The sequence below is a fragment of the Entamoeba invadens genome (genome assembly GCF_000330505.1).
Source record: "Entamoeba invadens IP1 unplaced genomic scaffold scaff_1105074725199, whole genome shotgun sequence".
Lineage (NCBI taxonomy): Eukaryota > Evosea > Mastigamoebida > Endamoebidae > Entamoeba > Entamoeba invadens.
In genome coordinates this window covers 369,521-390,547 of record NW_004440113.1, presented here as the reverse complement: position 1 = coordinate 390,547, position 21,027 = coordinate 369,521, and the positions used below count along the sequence as shown (strand labels likewise).

The 21,027-nt window shown below is 33.3% G+C and overlaps 10 protein-coding genes across 10 annotated transcripts; 5 read left to right on the top strand and 5 right to left on the bottom strand.

Annotated features, from left to right (window-relative positions):
* Nucleotides 1–223: 223 nt before the first annotated feature.
* On the bottom strand, nt 224–2,153 carry EIN_095690 (hypothetical protein; the record flags this gene model as incomplete). The annotated part of the gene is made up of 2 exons (XM_004254035.1): nt 224–1,486; nt 1,644–2,153. 2 exons carry the CDS (start codon nt 2,151–2,153, stop codon nt 224–226), a joined length of 1,773 nt encoding a protein of 590 aa, XP_004254083.1.
* Nucleotides 2,154–3,713: 1,560 nt separating this feature from the next.
* EIN_095680 (hypothetical protein) lies at nt 3,714–4,148 on the top strand (the record flags this gene model as incomplete). Its single annotated transcript, XM_004254034.1, has 1 exon — nt 3,714–4,148. The coding sequence occupies one exon, from the start codon at nt 3,714–3,716 to the stop codon at nt 4,146–4,148; it is 435 nt and encodes a 144-aa protein (XP_004254082.1).
* Nucleotides 4,149–4,433: 285 nt separating this feature from the next.
* On the bottom strand, nt 4,434–6,719 carry EIN_095670 (exocyst complex component, putative; the record flags this gene model as incomplete). Its single annotated transcript, XM_004254033.1, has 1 exon — nt 4,434–6,719. The coding sequence occupies one exon, from the start codon at nt 6,717–6,719 to the stop codon at nt 4,434–4,436; it is 2,286 nt and encodes a 761-aa protein (XP_004254081.1).
* Nucleotides 6,720–9,879: 3,160 nt separating this feature from the next.
* On the bottom strand, nt 9,880–10,854 carry EIN_095660 (hypothetical protein; the record flags this gene model as incomplete). Its single annotated transcript, XM_004254032.1, has 1 exon — nt 9,880–10,854. One exon carries the CDS (start codon nt 10,852–10,854, stop codon nt 9,880–9,882), a length of 975 nt encoding a protein of 324 aa, XP_004254080.1.
* A 436-nt stretch (nt 10,855–11,290) lies between these two features.
* On the top strand, nt 11,291–12,926 carry EIN_095650 (hypothetical protein; the record flags this gene model as incomplete). Its single annotated transcript, XM_004254031.1, has 2 exons — nt 11,291–12,654; nt 12,794–12,926. 2 exons carry the CDS (start codon nt 11,291–11,293, stop codon nt 12,924–12,926), a joined length of 1,497 nt encoding a protein of 498 aa, XP_004254079.1.
* A 954-nt stretch (nt 12,927–13,880) lies between these two features.
* Nucleotides 13,881–14,276, top strand: EIN_095640 (hypothetical protein; the record flags this gene model as incomplete). Its single annotated transcript, XM_004254030.1, has 1 exon — nt 13,881–14,276. The coding sequence occupies one exon, from the start codon at nt 13,881–13,883 to the stop codon at nt 14,274–14,276; it is 396 nt and encodes a 131-aa protein (XP_004254078.1).
* Nucleotides 14,277–14,619: 343 nt separating this feature from the next.
* EIN_095630 (hypothetical protein) lies at nt 14,620–15,630 on the top strand (the record flags this gene model as incomplete). The annotated part of the gene is made up of 1 exon (XM_004254029.1): nt 14,620–15,630. One exon carries the CDS (start codon nt 14,620–14,622, stop codon nt 15,628–15,630), a length of 1,011 nt encoding a protein of 336 aa, XP_004254077.1.
* A 109-nt stretch (nt 15,631–15,739) lies between these two features.
* On the bottom strand, nt 15,740–17,568 carry EIN_095620 (ribosome biogenesis protein bop1, putative; the record flags this gene model as incomplete). The annotated part of the gene is made up of 2 exons (XM_004254028.1): nt 15,740–16,610; nt 16,697–17,568. The coding sequence occupies 2 exons, from the start codon at nt 17,566–17,568 to the stop codon at nt 15,740–15,742; spliced, it is 1,743 nt and encodes a 580-aa protein (XP_004254076.1).
* A 246-nt stretch (nt 17,569–17,814) lies between these two features.
* On the top strand, nt 17,815–19,083 carry EIN_095610 (multiple inositol polyphosphate phosphatase 1 precursor, putative; the record flags this gene model as incomplete). Its single annotated transcript, XM_004254027.1, has 1 exon — nt 17,815–19,083. One exon carries the CDS (start codon nt 17,815–17,817, stop codon nt 19,081–19,083), a length of 1,269 nt encoding a protein of 422 aa, XP_004254075.1.
* A 95-nt stretch (nt 19,084–19,178) lies between these two features.
* On the bottom strand, nt 19,179–20,817 carry EIN_095600 (hypothetical protein; the record flags this gene model as incomplete). Its single annotated transcript, XM_004254026.1, has 4 exons — nt 19,179–19,212; nt 19,293–19,432; nt 19,477–20,640; nt 20,683–20,817. The coding sequence occupies 4 exons, from the start codon at nt 20,815–20,817 to the stop codon at nt 19,179–19,181; spliced, it is 1,473 nt and encodes a 490-aa protein (XP_004254074.1).
* Between the last annotated feature and the right edge of the window lie 210 nt (nt 20,818–21,027).

Here is a 21,027-nt window from a genome sequence, read left to right as displayed (position 1 = left end):
ACTACAAAATACCTCTCACATACTAAATAGTTAACACTACAATGATGTATTGTAAATTTATTTAAATGTTTTTGACTTTTTTTGTTCTTTTTTTAATAGAATAAAAAATTATTAAAATATTATATTATTATATTATATTATTATATTATTATATTATATTATTATACTATATTATATTATTATACTATAATATTACTTTTAAAATAACTAAAATTTGAGTTTTTTATTTTCTTTTTGAATTCTTTGATGCACTTGACTTGTTCGATTTACTGGACTTGTTTGGTCGATTGGATTTATTTGCCTTTGGTTTATTTGCTTTCACCTGTTTTCTTTGTTGAGCTTTTTGTATTTTCTGTGACTTTGGCTTATTTGTTTTTGTTCTTGTGTTTTTAGCTTTATTTTGAAGTTTATTATACTTTGGCATGTTATTTCTTCTTATGTTAGCATTTCGTTTGTTCATTTTTTCTCTGTGCAATTTTTTATATTGTTTTCTTTGGGCCGCTGACTTACCTTTCATCTTTCCTGCTTTTTCCTTCTTTTGTTGTTTATGTAATTTTCCACGCTCCTTTGCTAACTTCTTTGCTTTTTCTTTCTCCTTTGCGGCTTTCTTCTCTTTTCTTTCTTTTAAAAATTTCTTTGTTGCTTTGTACCCGCCATACGTCTTCGCCATTTTGTCCATCTCTTCTTTGGCATGTCTCTCTGTCTTGATTGTCTTTCCTACCATCTTGTTTGTGAGCTTATCGCCGGCGTTGTAAATAGTATCTTCTATTTTTGTACCAACGTCTTTAACAAAGTCCTTGGCGGTCTTAATGCCAGTTTTCACTTTGTCATACTTGTCTAGCGCATTCTTCCCAAATTCGGTCTTGGAAATTTGGTCTCGAGCAAATTTCTTCGCACTATTTTCTATGCCAGTCTTGACAGACTTTATTCCATCAGATACACTATTGATCACATTGCTTGTTTTATCATACGCTCCAACAATTTTCTTACCTAAATTACTCTTATTAAGTAAGTCTCGAGCATTGTTAGTTTTGTAATTCTTCACTGCGTCTGACGTGGGTGCCTTTTTGTCCAAATACCCATGCCCAATATCTACTAATGGACGTGCCAAAGTGTTTAACGCATTTTTGACAGGGTCTTTGAAAAGCTTTTCTGCTTTTCCTTTAATGTGTTTTCCTATCTCCTCAGACGCTTTCTTGCCTATTTCACTCTTCCCAAACTTGCCAATGAAATTCACGTCTTTCAGTTTGTCACCAATTTTATCACTCAATTTCCCTGTGAGTTTGTCTGTTGCTTTATCCACTAATATTGTTGCCCCAAGTGTTATCCCTTCTTTCAGTAATTTCTTCCCTCCTTCTTTGGCACCAGCTTTCATTTTATCAGCAAAACTGCCACCAGTCGTTTGATAAGCTTTTGAGAACTCGGTGCCAACTTTCACTGCTCTGGACGCTACATCGGCACCAAACTCAACAGTTTTGGCTACGCCCTAATTATTAGTGTGCAGAATAACTCAATAATAATACAAGATGAATTAAACTATTTGATATATTTGGTATGGACTCTGTTGTTAAATGCCATACAGTTTCCTATTAAACAGAGAGACCTATACTTATAACATATATATTACAATAATAATAACAAACAGAAATTGTACCAGCTGTGGCACCAACGGCTGCAAACGCAGGAGCCATTGGTCCAGTAAATGGAGCTATAACTGTGGACACTTTACTAACTACACCAGCTACTTTAGAAACAACACCAGCTACTTTACCAACTTTCTGTAACCCTTCAGCTATCATGTCACCATTCTTGGCTAAAAATTTGGTACCCGCTTCAACGACATTTTTTACGCCGGTCTTGATGGCCTCACCAGCTTTTTTTGCAGTGCTAACTACAGCTTCTTTTGCTTCATTAAATCTATCACCTACCCAACTAAATAAACCTTCGTCGTTGAGAATGAAGTCGGGCTCATTTTCAGATTCAAATAGCCCAATGAAAGAGTCAAGTGCTTCATCATCAGTGGTTGCATCGTTGAGACTCATTATATCGTCGAAGAAATCATAGCCATCAAATGAAAAGGATTCAACGTCATGTGATGACACTGGGGATACAAAGAATAGACAAAGGAATAATGTAAACAATCCAATTATCATAATAGTATGGTTTTATTGTTCAAATTTTTTCATTTAGTGTTTTTGTTCATATATTTGGTTTTAAAACAAAGAAAAACATTCAATGATTTTCGTTTAAAATTTTTATAGATCGGTCGAAATGTCCCGATCCCTTTTAGTATTTATGTGAAATTTAATCAGTTCATTCTTTTTCTGGATAAATTTCTTTATTTTTCATTGATATTTATACATTACAATGTTAAGTGGATTAGCTCTAACTGCGTCAAAATGTTTTGAAAATGCATTTTTTTTATTTAATTATCAAACAAAAATATTTTATTTTGTTGTCAATATGAACATAAAAGATATAACATAATGCGATCAGTTGGTTAATAAATACAATATTTGGCACTAGCATATTATTCAATGACAAGTGAGAAATTGGGTATGTACCAAAAATTCTAGTTTTTTTACTATGATTTCAGTTTTCTTTGTGGTTTTGAATAGATGCGAAATGATACATTAAACTATAATTGTATTTGTGACAATCTTTGACCTTATTATTTCCAATTTTGCTCATTACATTACTTTTGTTGTATGATAAAATCACGTATAAATTCAGGTGTTTCTAATAATAAATCTTTTGAATGTTTTGGTGGGGTTTTGTATAGTGTAAAAAAATTATAATTATTATCAATTATTTTAATTTCATAATAAATTAACTATTTGTCTAAAAAAAAACAAACTGTTTCAACTTTTTGACACAATCAAATTACTCTGTGAGTGAACCCTAATAGTAACACCCATTTTTGTATTTTGTATAATTTTGTTTTAATAAAACTAAACCATTTTAATTAATTAACCATTTTTAATTGTAGGTTTGACTAAAAATATGGAAATGATAATAATAACTAAAAATCAATAATAAAATAAACTATATTTATAGCTACATTTAAGTCTGTTCATTGAAAATGAATGAACAAGAGAACAACACTTTATACTGGAAACAAACAACACAAAACGAACGTCTGTATCAATGTAATAATTGCACAGTCAACAAAGCGGAACACCTTTTAATGACTTAATTTTGTAAATTTTCTTTTTTACCATTTTTTTATTTAATGATAATGATGATATTTATTCACAAATTAAATTCAAAGAAGTCTTTGATAATTATTGATGATACTTTTTAATACTCTTTTAAGACTTAAATTAACAAATACGATATACTGTAAATTCATAACGCAATACCCTTATTATTTTAATTATTGAAAGACTACAATTGAATATCAACACCGTTTACGACAGAAGTACTTTACACATTGTGTATTTTAGCTTAAGATCAACAGATCTAAAAGTTACATAATTCGGATTTTATCGTTTCATGTTGTTTAATAGATGTTATTGTTTCTCTATTAAACGAATTCTCTTGAAGCCCAAGTCAAACATATTACGTTAGTAAAAAAACAGTACGAAAATGTTTGAATTATGAATACAAAAAATACAAAGAAGAAAAAAAGGAGAAGACTATTTGATTTAAGCCGTTTAATGAAATAATTTAATAAAAAGGTCTTGAAACTAAACTGAAATAACCCTTGAGAAATGTATTACAATTTTATTCCCTCTGGCACTTTGCCTTCAGCTTGCGCCTCTTCGATAATTGTTTTGTACTCCTTGATAACCATCTCAAGGGCAATGACACGTGCATTATTTTTGATTGCCATTACTCTTCCGTTTCCGATCCAGTTATCGTCTTGGTTTTGGTACGCAAGGTTTAAGTATTGTTGTAAGTCGTCAAGGGTGAAGTCAGGATCTTGTTTGATTCTGTCCATGAACATATTCAAGACCTTGTCAAATTGCTCGTCAAACAACTCTTGCTCCCATTCGGACTCTGGTACACTCATTCTGCCTTTTATAGTTTTTTCTTCTTTTTATTCGAATATCTCGATCTTCTCATCATCTTATTTTCCTCGATTTTCTCCACATTTCAATGTTCCCTTTCCACACTTTTTGATCTCCTCATTTCTCGGGCATTAACGTTGAAGTTTTCTAATTTTGTATTTTAAATTTGTTCTGTATATTTTAAACTTTAGTATATTTATAATTTTTTATGGTTTTATATACCAACATTTTTTTTAACAAATGAATGATAATTGATTTTTACAACGTTCTAGTTAATTTAGTTAGCTTATCATTATTATAATCAAACAATTAATATACTATTAATTTAGCGTCTCAATAAACAAGTTTCAAAAAAAAAATAATGTATTATAAACAAACTATAAATAAAACAATACAAACTAATACAGAAAAGACTTTCAATTAAAACCCGAATTTAGTCGGTAGACTGATATTTCTGAAGATAGTTGGTTTCATCTTTGGGTCTAACATCACGTCTGCTGCTTGTGACTCGAGTGTCTTATAAGCCTCATCTTTGTCGCTTCCCGAAAAATCTTCTCGTTGTCCGACAATGTATTTTGGGACCTCAACGGGGCAATCTTTATAGTCTTGCAAAATGGTTTTGTATCCCGAGAATACGCCATCTCTCTCGTTTTTAAGTAACTCTGAAAAGCCTCTGAGAACGTTCAAAATTTTCTCCAACTTTTTCTCGTCGATGAATTGCTTCAAAAACTCTCCAAAAGTGGATTTGTCCTTTTCAACCCTTTCGCCAGTTTTTCTCTTCTCGTTATTATAAAACTTGTGCTTCTTTGTACACAACTGAAGGATATACCGATTGATCACTTCGTTCAATATTTTCGTGACTAAATCCTCGACGTAGATCGATAACAAATTTGGTGCAAAATCGCCACTTGCATATTCTTGGATACATCCAGCGATCATCTCGACGCAATCATCCCCATCATAGTACTCGTCATTGAATAAATCATCAATTTTCACTTGACAGTCCGACACCACAATACCAACTAAGTAACTACACGCCTCATCTATTACTCTTTCAAAAGAAGATGTAACGGTAGAAAAGTCAAATCGAGATGCTAATTCGTGACCAACTATCTCTCCAACATCCTCGACCATTGTTTCCGTCTTGTCAATACACGCGTTCGAGTTGTTAATGAGCGAAATGACATACCCCAAAGGCAACTCGTCATCGTCTTCCTTCTCTTTGTCATCTTCAGAATCACTCTTGTCTTTCTTCTTTTCATTCTCCTTTTTCTTTTCCATTGACAGTCTGAGTTGGTTGATCACATTGTTTGAATACATTTCAAGAGGGGGAACAAGTGCGTTAACAACTTCAAATATGAAATCAGAGCTTTTACTCGTCTTTGCAATATCAATTTGTTCTTTAACAATTCCAAACAAATCGACGGGCGCTGTTGTATAGAGGAGATTATTAATAGTCATAGGTGTTTGCTTATAATCCGACTTTGCAATGTTTTCGACCCAGTCAAACATCTTCCCCTTAATTCGTTCTTTGTACTGTAACTGTCCTCCTCGGGTTGCCACAAGTAAATCTGGCAAATTCTTATGGTCTGCACCAATTCTGTCCATAGTGGGCACAAAGTCGTCGTTAATCCATTTTAAGAGTGAGATGATAGTCGTGTTAGAAATCAAATCGTTTCCCAATTTCGATGGATCCGCCTGACACCATTTCTCGAAATTCTCTTTCAGTTTCTCCGTTGTTTCTATCAAGTACACGTCTCTCAAAGAATAGTCAGGTGGGAAACAAGGGGCTGCGTCGAAAGAAGCAATAGTAATTTCGTCCAAGAGTTGTTGTAATGATTTCATCGTCGGCACCGTGTTCACCCACGGTTTATCTGTCAATTCGAATTTTTCTTTGATACTTTGCTCCGCGGCGGTCTTCACATAGTTCTTAATGTTTTCAACATAGTTTTCTCCTTGCAATTCGAATTCTTGTACTTTAACACCTTCGCCTTTGGCTTGTTGTTTAATTTGTTCTCTGTCTCTCCGGTCTCTTTCTGTGATCACTGCGACTTTCACTAATATCTCAGGGGTCTTGTTGGCGTGTTCGACAAAACGGGTGAATATATCTTCAATAGTTTGCATTAAGAATTGTCTGATCTGTGTGATTTGTTGGAAATACGGTTCTACATCGGGTCCGTAGAGTAACGATCTTTTTCGAATTTGTTTTTCTATCGCGAGCCGTAACATTTCATACGTACGCACAATCGAATGGACGCGAAGTAAATTGTTCTCGTCTTTTAAAGCTTCTTCTATCTCTTTCACTTTGTCTTTCAACGTTTTTAAATACCTCACGGTGTCAATAACTTCCTTTAAGTTGCGTCGGATGGTGGTGATCTCTTTGACTAACGTGTAGTTCTGAAAGAGATCATCACACGCTTGGCATATCCCTGATATCTCGTTTGCAAGACGATCAATTTCAGTCGAGTTCTCTTGCGATTTTTCAAGTAATTGAAGTCCTGTTGAAAATCCTTCAAGTTCTTCTTGTATACAAGTCTTCAAACGAGCGTCCAAAGACTCCGACTTTTCTAAAATTTCACGTTCGTGATCACTTATGGTTTTGGTCGAGTCTTTTGTATTAAACATCGCTTCTATCATTTTATTCACATTTATATCTGTTTGTTCCTCCATTGTCAATTTTCGTTCCTCATTTTTTGGGAGCATCATTAAATTCTTCACTAGATTAGATGTAATCATATTTCAAATCTCAATGAAAGGTGATTTTATAGTTCTTTTGGAAGTTCAAAAGAAGAGCGTGTTTAGTAACTCTTGTATATTTAATTATAAAATAGTATATATTTTTTTGTTTTTTTTGTATTGTTATTGGATTGAAAATTGTTTTTTATTTTATTTTTTACATTTTTTTTTCAAAAAATTGAAAAAAAAATTATTTGGTAACTTATTATTTAATTAATATGTTATTAAAAACAGCATTATTGAAAATATTTTAGTTTATCAATTATTAATATAATACTATAAATTATTAAAATATTTAATTATCAATAGTAAAAAAATTAAAATTGAAACGATATTTTTTTTAAGAACAAAACAGTTTAAAGAAAGTTCATTTACCAAATTTCTAGTTATACCAATTTATTTTAAAAATCTATGGCATTTTAAAATGAAAATGAACTTAAAAATAATTGTTATTTGTTAATAGTAATTTATTATAAGATAATTATTTTTATTATAGAACGCACTTTTTTGTTAAACTGTAATTTATAAAGAAATTAAAAAAGTAAATTAATAAATAATGGGGGTTTGACGAAAGTTTTAATGATGTTTGTAAGAAACTATACATTAACTACAATTACTTTTTTGACTGAGGTGTAGAACTGTTTTTTTGTAAAAAAATAGTTTTTCTCACTTTTATCTGTGTTATTACATGTTGGAAAAATGGAGTGTTTGTTATTTACAAAACGAAAATTCTACTGTATTTCAAAAAGAATTGCTTATGACTTCAAGAATGTGTTTAGGGTAAACTCAAACACAAGATTTGGTCAAAAAAACGTAATAAAACATAAACAAACAACACTCTCCAATTTTTTTCCTTTTCAGAAATCTCTTAACTTTTTTTTGTTATAATAAGTATAAGAGAATTGAACATTCTTATAATATTAATTATAATAAGTTTGTTAAATTTTTGTGGTTAGGTATCAAAAATAATCAACATTATATATTATTATTTAATAATTCTAAGATTAATTAGAAAGACTATTTCCTTTTCGTAAATAACTCTGGACTCGATTTGGTTAATTAAACTATAAAAATACTAATATTTTTTTTATTTATTGACATGTTTGTAGTAATATTTTTGATATTTGTAAAAATTATTAATAAATAATCTATTTTTAGTCAATAACTAAAGATAAAGTCATTCCCAAATTTGCATTTGAAAACGTATATAATAAAAAAATGAATTATAATAATATCAATTGTATTTTATAATATAATAAATAATATAATTATTATATAATTTAAATGAAAAAAAACGGACCAAAAGTGTTGAATTTTTCAACATTGTAACTACATAAACATTAATTATGGTAATAACATTGGCTGTTTCCCCGTATTGTAATGTCATTAATAGGCTGTTTTAAATGAAATAATTAAATATCTGACTATTACTTTTCAGATTCATAAAAAAGTTCTAGGTTTGTTTTTCGATTAAACAAACAAAGAGCAAAACTGTTCTTTCTTTTCGTTTTCCTCGTTTTTTTTTAAGAAAAAACAAATTTTTGTTTTCAAGAAAAAAACCCGAAAACTAACGATTTTTAAACCAAGAAAAAAACAATAAAAAAAAAGAGGCAAAATCAGACGAATAATATTGAAAGCACATTTTGTCTTCATAAAAACGAAACCAAATCCAATCTCCAAAAATGAATAAGTTTCTTAAAAAAAGCGCTTCTAAATATTGACAAATAAAGCTTATAAAAGAGTTTCGTTTCATGGCCAATATTCCCGAAATATACATGAAAAAGACCGCTAACTTTTTACTTTAAAAATTGTTATTATTTCCTCATATTTTAAATAGTAACAAATCCCCGAATTATTCTCTAATAATCTTTTTCTTTGTCTTCCAAAAATTGAAAAACTACTGTAATTTTCTTATAAAAACTGAAACTCTGAAACTCGAAGTCAAATGTCTTCGACTGAGAAAAAGTCCTACGGCTCTCTCTTTACTCGCGTAACTTCAAAGAAAGCAAATGAACGAAAGTTTTTCGACTCCGCAGAGTGGGCGTCATCACCACCTAATACACAACGAATACTCGAGTCTCCACCCGCAGCGTATTTCTACATCCCCGAACACAACCCACACAGAGACTCCGCATTCAAAATGACAGCTGACAACTTGGATATCAATCAAATCCAGCAATGAATTAATTTACATACTTGTTCATATGACTGGTTTATTTAATTGGAGTAATTCACTATTTATTTTACTTGTTAATTGTGTATTTTCGAGACTCAATTTCTCACCATTTTTACTCTTCTTTTTCGAGTGGCGTTCTGTATTTTTTGTTCTCTCTTATATCATCGCATTCCACCATTCTTTCGATTTCGATAGAATGATAACTTTGGATAAAAATGATACCTTTTTTAACACGTTCAAAACAGAAACGTAATAATAATAAGTTTTTATTTTTTTCTTTTACCTAAACCCTTTTTTTGCCTTCATACACAAAACAAATTTTTGAAATTTTTTATTTATTTTTTTATCAACTCAATTTTGAATTGAATATTTTATAGTCACACAAATAAACATGAATGAGTTTGTTTGTGTTAAACAAGAGCAAAGCTTAAAAAAGAAAGATGGGGTCCAATGATGGTTTGATATATTTGGTTGTTTTTTTATAAAGAGAATATTGTCATTTGATTATAACAATATTGGTGTTTTTAAAGTCGTTATATTTATTAATGTGACTATTTGACATTGTTTGTTATAAAGTGTATTGATGATGTTGCGTTTTTTGTTTTAATGTTGTAACACAATAAAGCGATATGAAATTTCGTCCAAAAAGATTATTTTTGATCAATCTTAAGTAATTGAGTTCTCATTTGTTAATTATTTTAAGTAAAATAAAAGTGACTATTGGCCGGTTTGGGTTAGAAAGGGGTTTTGGAATAAAAATAATACAAAATGATTTGGAAAATTTCCTTTTTACTTATTTTTCTTCTTAAAAAAGTTTTGGGTTGTGAAAGTGTTAAAGAATAAAATAATAATAATTATTTTAATTAACAATTACTATATATTTCATTTTTCATTTTCAAAGTACAAAACCTCAAACTAGTCACACCAATCAATCGTTCCATTTCTCTCAATCAATCACTCTTCCTTTTCTTTTTCGACAAGTTGTTTCCTGAGTTTTTCTCTCTTTTTCAATCTTTTTGAGATTTTTTTCAAATCATTAATTTTGAACTCAGTGATGAGTGTCAAAACGTGTTTCCGTACGTCTGAAGCCACCAATTGGAATCGAGTATTCTCCACCACGCAATCGACGCCTTTAAATAACTGAATAACATCATCGATATTCTTCACAGTGTCTCTTTCGTAGAGTCGAGCGAGTGTATGGATATGTCCGAAGACGCAGAACTCGATATTCTTCTGAGTGATCATTTTTGAGACATCGCTTTCCTCTCCGTTTTGTCCGATAGGGGGGTGGTGTGTGACGAAGATCTCTCTTCTCTTCTTCTTAGCTTGCAGTTCTTCAATTTTCCCGAGTGCGGTTTGGACTCTCTTCTTCTCTCTGTCTTGTCTCTCTTGATCGAAGCGGACGATTAACTTCTCTGGTAGCAATGAGAACGGATTGATAGGGTCCCAGACGTTCCACGTGAAGTCGTCCAATTTAGTTCCCCCGATAATAACATTTTCATCACAATAAGGCCGTTCGGCAGTCACCAAATTAATGTTATATAAGGCCTCAAGTTCATTCATCGACTTTTGTGTGTTGGGCCACCAATAATCATGATTGCCTTTAATTAACACTTTAATACCAGGACGTGAAGATATCCACTCTAGATCAGGTCGCGCTTCATCCGTTTTGTTCGACCATGAAATATCCCCAGCAAGTATCACTATGTCGTTTGTAGTGACATTGGCATCCCAATGTCGTTGTACTATGTCAATGTGACCACTCCACTCGGAACCCCATATAGTCATTTCTTTTGTTAAAGAATTGTATTCGTTACGTCGAATGGGATCATTTTCTATCCCAGGACTTCGTTTCTGGATTTTTTGCTGAAGACCAAGATTGAGATGAATGTCACCAATCGCAAAAACTCGGCCAGGAAGTGTTTCCATGGAAAAGCTTTTCTTTGTTCTTTGTTACTTATTTGTAGGGTTTTTTTTTTGAATGAATTTCGCGATAAATCGGAAAATGGAAGTTTGATGTATTTCTTGTGTTAATTGATTTTATTATGCGTTTTAGTACATGAAACTATTGAAACTAATTGCTATATTAATAGTTCTGTTTCACTTCTAGTACTATGTTAGAGCTAAATTACTATTAATTATAGTAATATTTACTATACATGAATGAAAATGATATGGGATTATATAATTAGTAATTTATAAATACATTATTATAATTGAATTACAATATTATAAATAATTATAGTAAATTAAACATTCAAAAGAGACTCTTTAATCGGAATTGCCCGACTTTTTTCACCACATTTAGTGACCCATTCAAACCGATTGATTTGATCTCCAAAAAATGACAACTTAAAATCAAGAAATGAAATCGTCTAAAGGGAAAGACAAGAAGATTGAGAAAGAAAAAAAAGAGAAGAAGAGTAAAGACAAGAAAAAGAAGTCGATCATCCCATTAACCGAACGCGATATGACTCCCGGCATTTCCGTCTTAAAAACGCCTCTTGCCGAGAAAGATGTTCTCTACAATATTAAAATAGTGTTTGTTGGTGATCCGTGTACGTTGGATGCGCGAAAGAGATTGATGTGGGGGTATTACGCAAACCATCAAGGTGAACTTCCGCGCGAGATTGGGACGAGTTCGAAAGATGTCCGGATCGATGGGTATGATGGTCGCATCACCATGACGTTGTATGACAATAACATCAATCGAGCGACGAGTTACTTTCCCTTCAGTGGGGTTCATGGAGTCTTTCTTGTGTATAAGTTTGACGATGAGATGTCATTCCGACATGTCTACAACTGGTTATCAGAGGCGCGGCGCTTCTGTAACAAAGAAAATGTTTTTGCGTATGTTATTGGGATCTTCCCCGACGAAGAACATCTTGGGAAGATCACTTCTGAACAAAAGGCGATCTTACACTTGATGAAGATGCAAACGTTCAATTATTGTGTTGGAAAGGAAAAGGAGTTTGACACCTTTATCGATGACATGGTGTGTTCCATTCGACAGATCAACTTCCGCGATGACGTCTTGGAGTTGATGTGGCAGAAGAAGTTGTTTGAGTCGGGCCAATACAAAAAGCCGAAGAAAGGGTATATCCCGATTCAAAGCGAACTTGAAAGCTCGCAAAGAAAACAAATGGAGAAAGACCCATATCGCCGGTTAATAGCACAAGAGATCGATCGAGGGTTCACGTACACATTAAGACTTGTATTTTGTGGGGATGAAGTGACTCAAGGTGCGTCGAGAAGAATAGCAATTGGTGTGATCAACGGGTTTGACAACATCAATAAAAGTGTTCCAAATTTGGACAATCTGGCGACTGCATATCGCGAAATAGATAACAAGTTTTTGAAGGTCCGAGCTGTTGGGTATGATTTGAGCTATAAAAGAAGTTTACAATATTCGCCGTTTGTGAATGCGCTGGGCAGTGTCATCTTCTTTGATTACACTAATGCGGATTCCTTTAATCATTTGATGGTATGGGTGAAAGAGAGTTACAAAGGCAATTTGGATATGATGTTCATCTTCATCTGTGGCCTTAATTCGAATGCAGAGAAGAAAGAAGTCTCTCCGATGTCCGTTAATAATTACTTGGGGACTTTTGCAGAAGGGAAAAGGCCCGTCTTTTGTAACTTCGAAGAAGAGAAAAAGGAGAACTTCATCACGACGTTTAAAAACTATGTGAATATGATCAGAAAAAAGGTGTTTAAAAAGCAATATCTGTTTGTTCTATAGACATCAAGAGTCTCTAATAACTATTCTTAGAGCTATTCAATAATATATATTATATTATTATAACAAATTATAATATATATTATAGTTTATATATGAATAACACATTGTATTGCAATTGATGGACAGGGCAATGGTGGAAAAGGAATTGATTGCGAAAGAAAGGCTGGGGAGTGTTGACCAATCGGAAATGTCAGAGACGTCAAAACTCACTCCAGCTAACTTCAAGGAGGACGAAGATACAGGGTGCTCGGTCCAATAATTGAAAGGGTTGTCATTTGTCTATCGTGGTGGATCGAAGTAGTAGTATTATTTAAAGTTTAAATTAATTTAAAGTGAACTATTCATGAATGTGTCTAATTGTTATGATTATCTTTTGAATGATTCGATTTCTCATCGACACATTTTTGTAAAATGAAAAAAACTGTTTTTGAAAACTTGGTACTAATTTTCTGGTAAATTAAATTATAATATATAGTACGTAGTTATACTTCAATTTTTTTCTTACTTTAAAACAACATTATTTTAAAAAGTGTTATTGTTATAATAAAAAACATTTTATAGAAAACAAGGGGATTTTTGGGTGTTTTATAATTGTTTTTTACTGTTTTTATTTAGTCGTTTAGATCTTTCCAACAACTTCGTCAAATAAATTTCGGGCAATTCTAACGAAAAAAAGGTGTAGAATAGTATTATAACGGTCTTTTCCTTAAAATGTATGGGTTTTGTATTGTTATCTGGACACAAACCAGAAATATGGTTTGGTATAGTATAAAGTATGGTTTTGTAATTATAGTGTGGAATTTAACAGAATATTATTCCTCTAATAATTAAAGCAAACTACTTGAAATATCGGGAAAAATCAACCATTATTTAACTATTCAAATACCATATATAACATGTACTATTGGATTTAAAAATTTACTTATAATAAACTAATAGTAAATAGTATGAAGTCGAACTTCTGAATTATAACTTAACCATCTAAAGGCCTCTATAAAGTCAATGACATTTCTATCTTCGGGATTTGAAATTTTTATCCCCGAAAAAAGTACACCAGAAAGTGTTTAAAATACACGTAACAAAACGGGAAATAGCCGAAAAAAGTGCAGATTGGAAGGTAAAAAGTAAAATCGAAGAGAAAAGTCCTTCTACAATGCTCGGTGGTGAATGGTCTCAATTACATGAACTGAGTACTCAGAGAAACCACACTCAGATGCAGAACACAATACAATTTTACACCTCCCCGGCGTATCCACAATCACTCCCTTGCTATTTCCAAGCCCCGACTTTAGCGATGCCAAATAGACTTGAGACGCCTTTTGTCAATCACTCATTCTCTCAATCTCAGTTCATGTTTGCGGAACAACAACTCCCTCAACAAGTCGTCGCAACACCATCAGTACCTATGGAAGAAGAAGACCCATTTGAAAACGACGCCGTCTTCGATTTGGACGAAGACTTGGAAGAAGACTATGACGACACAAACTCGTACGATGAAAGTGAACGGCTAGCTGACCAACTCTTACAAACAGTTGATAACATCAGACAACAGAAAGACCAAACAAACCAAATGCTCAGACAAATTGTGCAGATGAATTCCACACACTAACTCTCAATCAAACACTCTTATGTTTATAATTATGCATTTATTGTTTGTTATTGGTTGTTTATAGTTTTACTCCACATATTCCTATAAGAATAATTCTATTATAATACTTGGTAAATATGAGAGAAGTTTTAATCTATAAGATTAATCTCATAGATTAGTAATACTAAAATTTACTATAATTTATCATAATAAATAAACTATTTTATTATATAAAAAACTAATGTTGAATTATATACTGAAATTCGTTTCAGTTTCAATCGATAAAAATAGAACAATTAATAGTTTATAAATAGCCATTTGCAATAGTAACTTGTTAATATAACAATGAACTACTTCATTTCACATGTCGAAGGTGTGTAGCCCTCTAAGTCCACGCATTTCACGGTTGTCCAGAAGCAAGAAAAAGATCCAACTTACTCGGGAGAACCTAGATGAAGTGATTCGATATTTTCCATCAATCGTTGATCTCATTTTTATCCAACTTGTAAGTAAGAAGTACAAATCACTTTTACATGATTTAAAAGAGAATCCCGTGCCGTTATCAAAGGTAACCAGGCACTTATTTCCGAACATAGAAACGCTGAATTTGTATTCTCCGTCTTCTCTCATATTTCGAGATGGAAACATTAAAACCGTTGTGGTCAAATACCCCGTTCCGTTTTCTGAGATGATCAACAAACAACGGTTGAATATTAAATGCACACAAGTTGGATATTGTTATGACGATCGTAAAGTATATGGTGAAGACATCCCACAAAATGTCAAGCTGATCATGCCTCATTGTTATTACAAAGATAAGGAGATGGTTGAGTTTACTCTCCCAACACACATTACAGCGCTGTCGGCGTCTGCCTTCGAGAAGGCGACTTCCCTTCGAAAAATCGTCTTGTCACTTCACATCCAAAAACTCGTCAACAACACGTTTTACATGTGTACCTCCCTTCGCAGTGTCATTCTCTTCTCTTCGTTATATTCAATAGGCGACAACTGCTTTGAAAGGTGTGTATCTCTCAAATCGTTGGACATCCCCAAGTCCGTCACCTTTCTTGGTGATTGTTGCTTTACGTCGTGTACATCCCTCAGAGAGATGACTATCCCGTCTCAAGTCTCTTCATTAGGAAATGGCTGTTTTGCGGACTGCCATTCCCTCAGTCGGTTAAGTCTTCCAAAGGCATTGAGTTACATCGGGAGTTGTTGCTTCAAGGGATGTATCTCCTTGACGACGCTTCAAGTTGCTCCATCAATCAAGTATGGGCATCTGTGTTTTGTCGATTGCTTCAATTTAAAAGTTCAGAAAGTCAACACGTTCCGGTGTTTCGGTGATGCGCAGAACAAGTTATGTATCACTCAATAATTGTTTTACTATTTCTTTTCTATTCACCTTTTATGACAACTGGAGATTGAGAATGGCACAACTTATAAGGGATGAAAAACGCAGATAAAATCAATCAAAATCTCGTGAATTAGAACCAGTCAGTGAACATTTGCATTGTCCCATCAGCTCCTACGGAATATATCCATGGCAATATGGGGTGGAACTGTAAGTCGATGCCACCAATCTTTCCTTTCATGTTATGTCCTTTCAACTTGACCAAAGGAATAATGACCGGGTCCAGTGTGATGTCGCTCGAGGCAGAAGCGTGCATGACTTGAATAAGTGCGTCGTCACCGATTGACGCGAACAATGGGTATGACTGATGGAATGCAAGTGATCGGCAAGGCGCGTTATGTAATCTCATGACCTTATATGGATCGACACCGGCTTGTAAATCATACCACACACACTTTCTATCGAACGTGGTAACAATCAGATGTTCACCACATGGATGGAAGGCTATATCGGAGATGGAAAGGGTTTTCACATTCAGTTTCTTTAATGTGGCACCCTTCTGCAAATCAAATAACACAACACGTCGTAACGAAGCAACAGCCAAAATGGGTTTGGATGGGTGGAAGATGGCTTTTTGGAGTAAGCCCTTCAACCCTTTAACGGGATTTTGTGACTTTTTGGAAGGAATGTGATGGATGACACAATACCCCATTGAAGAACTACCAAATATACAAGCTATGTAATGACCCTTTCGGTGCAATGAAAGATCTTTGACTACATAAGGATGGTGAATGACCATAGTGACACCCATATCTTTTAATTCGACATTTGGAGCATTGAATGAAGTTTTATTCGTGAACACCTCGGTCTTGTCTTCTTCAATTTGGTATGGCGACAAATCTCTTTCGATGTCTCTGACATTTAATGGCAAAACGTAGACATCTTCGTCACACGCAATGTACAATATATCATCTTTGGTTCCCAGCCATCGAACGAATATCCCCCTTTGAACTGGAATCTCTGCACCTCCATTTCAGTCAAAGCTTCTGCGATGATAACGAGACCTTCATCTCCAGCACACGCAACAAACTCTCCCAATGGGTCGACAGCAACACATCGCAGTATCTTTCCTGTTCGAAGAACAGTGTTTTTGTTTGACGGGAATGGTCTCAACTCTTCCAAAGGTGGGAGGATTGTTTCTTTCAGGTGATCTTTTCTGTCTTTTATGGTGACAGTTTTTCTTGGCGCTACGTACAATTCAAGGCATCTTGTATATCTGTCCTTTAAGATGTCGGAATATTGCGGGACGTCCATGAGTCGTTGGAAATCCTCTTGATCATCTTTTTTGAACTCAGGTGGTGGGTGGTATGAATCGGCGTCTGTTGGCATAGGAGGTGGTGGTAAAGGCATCATTGGCGAACGTTTCGATTTGGGTGGTGCGTAAGCCCACACGTCTCTAATTCGTGGTGTTTTCCGTTCGACCTTTTGTGGAAGGGAGACAAATTTCTTCGCGAGTTTCTTCGCCAATTTACTTATCAATTTGTTCTCTTTGTAATTTGGAATGAAACTCTTCTTTGATGGTGTTGGGTCTGATACGGGGATCATCCAGTCATCGTATGGGAATGTGACTGATGGGAATTCCTTTTCTAAGTCGCTTTGTGTTTTGTTCGACAAAATTGCGTTGACCAATCTAATGTCATCGGGATTCAACACCGTTGCATTACCGTTCTCGTCGTACACCGTTTTGTAATAATTTGGATCGTCGGTAAGGGCCAAAAACTTATCGATCGAGTCAATAGCGCCCTGTGTTGGTTTTGGTAAGGGTTTGCCATCAAGGCCATACCCTTGATGTTCGTAGTCATCGTACCACTCCAATGGGATGTTTCCTAACGTGTCCACTGAAACCTCATCGGACGTATTCATGTCATCATTCTCTTCGTCGTACACCTTTCGAGTCGACATCTTCTCTATCTTTGGGAGATTATTAGGGTTTTTTCATTAGTTTTTAGTGGCACTTAAATAACATTTTAAATCATATTTTTGTTATTATATAAAAACAACTCGTTAATTAATCCGAAATCAAAACTCAATAATTAATAAAATAGTATTGTTAATTAAAACTTTCTAATTGTCTTCTGGCAGTGGAAAACAAACTTATTTTTGGTGAATTATTGTTTAGAGTTCTTAACCACCATAACTCAATATATCATGTTGTTATCTGTGTTCTTATTCACAATTTTGTGTCGAAGCGAAGATGTCTATATTTCAAAACACTTTGCAACAGCCACGCCATATCCCCAATATTACAAACGCGATCCAACTATAGACCATTATGAAGTCATTTACTCAGAATTGGTGAGTCGTCATGGAGCAAGATACCCCACAGAGAAGAACACATTGGCTTCAATTGCTCTTTCGGAGCTTCTCAATTCGAAGTCTCACATTAAATGGGACAGTCCATTTACGTTAGAAAAGCAAGGCCAGTTATGTGAACGAGGCGAAGACGAGTTGTTGAGGTTAGGGACATATTACAAGACTATGTTAAACAGTCTTTATAAAGGGAAAGGTCTTTCACTGTTTAATGTGAGTGCTACAGCTGTTCCCCGTGCACAAGACAGTGCGGTGTATTGGATGAAAGGGTTTTCCTTTGACGAGCCCGAGAATTTGAAACTGATTGAAGAGAAGAAGATGAACATCACTGTCGCACAGATTGAAGACGACATGTTACTTTACTTTCACAAGTGTTGTCAGAAATATATAAAATACAAAAAACTGCCGTCGACGAAAGCGGAGAGTAAAAGTTTCATGGAAGCCGCGGCTCTTAAAATTTCAAAGCATTTTGTGAGTCAAACAGGACTGACTCAAATCACTCAAGAAGAAACTTTGGAAGCCACTGCGGCGGCTTTTAATTCAGCTGTGTATGAGTACATCGTCTTTAATAAGACAAATGGATTACTGAAATACTTCAGTGTTCAAGACGCGGAGGTCTTTGAATATGCTAAAGACCTCGAAACCTATTTTACTAAGAGCGTGTCGACGGCTTTGAATTATAAAATGGCTATTCCACTGTTACATACCATTTTGGAGGCTCTTAGGAATGCTATGGAAAACAATAAGGAAAAGCACAAACAAATTGTGTTGGGAAATTTCAGGTTCGCACACGCGGAAACAGTTACACCGTTGATGGTGTTATTGGGCATTAAATACGACAAATATCCCCTCACAGCAAAACTCCCATTGGACCTCAAAATTAATCGACAGTGGAAAATGTCGGAGCTATCGCCGTTTTCTACACATCTGATGTTCGTTGTACTCAAGGACAAAACAGGCAATTACTACGTGAGAACATATATGAATCAAAGACCAGTGGTCGTACCACCGTGTCCTTCATCGACTATATGTGAAGCGGAAACGTTTTTAAAGTATTATTATAACGTCACTCGTGGATTTGACTTTAATGCATTTTGTGAGAATTGAATTGTTTGTGTTATTATTGAAGTGTTGATAGTGATATAATACATGTAAAGGAGAGTATTATATATTTTAAAAATACATGAAAGAATAAATATGAATTATATTTGGGCAGATTTGATATACTGAATACATCTACATATTAAGTTGTTGTTCAATATATATAAAGTTAAATACATGTTATAATCTATATGTGTTGTATAACTAGAACAAACTGTAAACATCGAGTTTCATCAAGTGGAAATTGAAAAAATACATCATCAAGTATTTGGTATACATTACATTCTTCAAATTCTTTCTTTGTAATGGATATATCCAAATCTTCAATTTCCATTCTATTATTCGCTGCTAATAGCTATTAATAAGTGATTGAGTATTTTTTCAAAAAGTATGACAAACGGTATTGATATCAATGAACATGTTCAAAAGTGTATCAGCTTCATTCATATCATTTGATTTTAAACATAATTGAAAAGCATCGAAAATTGCAGTGATAATTTTATTTTTAAGTAAATAGTTAAATATATTCATGTTGTTAACATTTGTTGTCACTTTGATAAGAGTAGAAATAAACCAAACTGAGTTTAAAGAAACCAATTCTGAAGGGTTTATAAACTTTTTTACAAAGAATTTTAATACATGAGATTTGTTTTGAATTTGTTCTGTTAAACAGAGCGAGTAATTTGGTGTGTCCAACACATTGTATAAGATAGAAATCATCAAACAAAAGATTCTATTTGATAACGATTCATATCCGATTAAATTCAGAATGGTCATGTACACGTTTTGTATATATTTTGGAGTGTCTGGATATCTTTCTGTGCAATTGATAACAATTTGAAGCGCATTTAATTGGTATTTCACAAGTTGTAAATCCAACAATTGACAAATGAAAATTTGCACATTTGTATTTTTTATAAAGACTTGAATGAACTCCAAAGAATACTCCGAATAGTTTATATAACATGTTGTTAAAAATGATGTTCTTTCTTCAGAAAAAGGTTTAATATTAAGTGCGACTAAAATATTAAGAAGAGATTCTTCTACTTGGTTTTGACTTTGTGGATTGAATTTTGTGATTTCAGCCAAGACTTGTGTCACTTTATTGAAAAGTATTTCATCTTCTTGATGTAACAACAATTGGTTACACACATTCACAAAAATTTGAAAAAATCCTTCACACAAAAAAATTTGTTTGACACAATCCGATTTGTTCATAACATTTCCTATCAAACTCAGAGTTTTTTGTATAATACATTTATTGGCAATAGTGAGTGGTAAACACAACAATCGTATCAAATCTTGTGGAATATTATATTGTAAGAAGTCTTTTTGATACTCATCTATACTTAAATCAGTGATTGACTTCAATAACTTCAATGTATATATAAGAACACTATGTTTTGATCCTTTTAAAACAGTGCTGAGTTGTGGATAAAGATTATTACTTATAAGTTCATATAAAATGGTGTTATGATTTTTCAAATATGTTGTTATTGTTCTTATCGACTTAACTGCCATAACCTCATTTTCTTTTGTGAAATTTTGAATTTCCAAATTAATCTTCTTGTTAGTTTTTTTAAAATTATAAGACTACAGACAAACATTATCAAAATGATTAAACATCACTTGTATTTGCAAGTTTCTTTTTTCAGACACTTGGTTGTACCTTCTCTGTTGTCTCCAAGTCCGCAACATATCTTGCACAGTCCAATTCCGACCAACATCATATCTCCACATTGAAATAATAAGTAGTTATTTTGTATAAATAGTCCTCTCCTTATGATGTATATATATAATTTGTAAATAGAACTTATTATTAAATGAAATAACTCAAATTAAAAAAGAAGAGTATTTCATCCGACCTTTTGCGTTCTATTTAAGCATTTCACTTCACAACTCATGCAATACGAAACAAAAAAACAACAAAAACTACGAAAGAGTTAATTT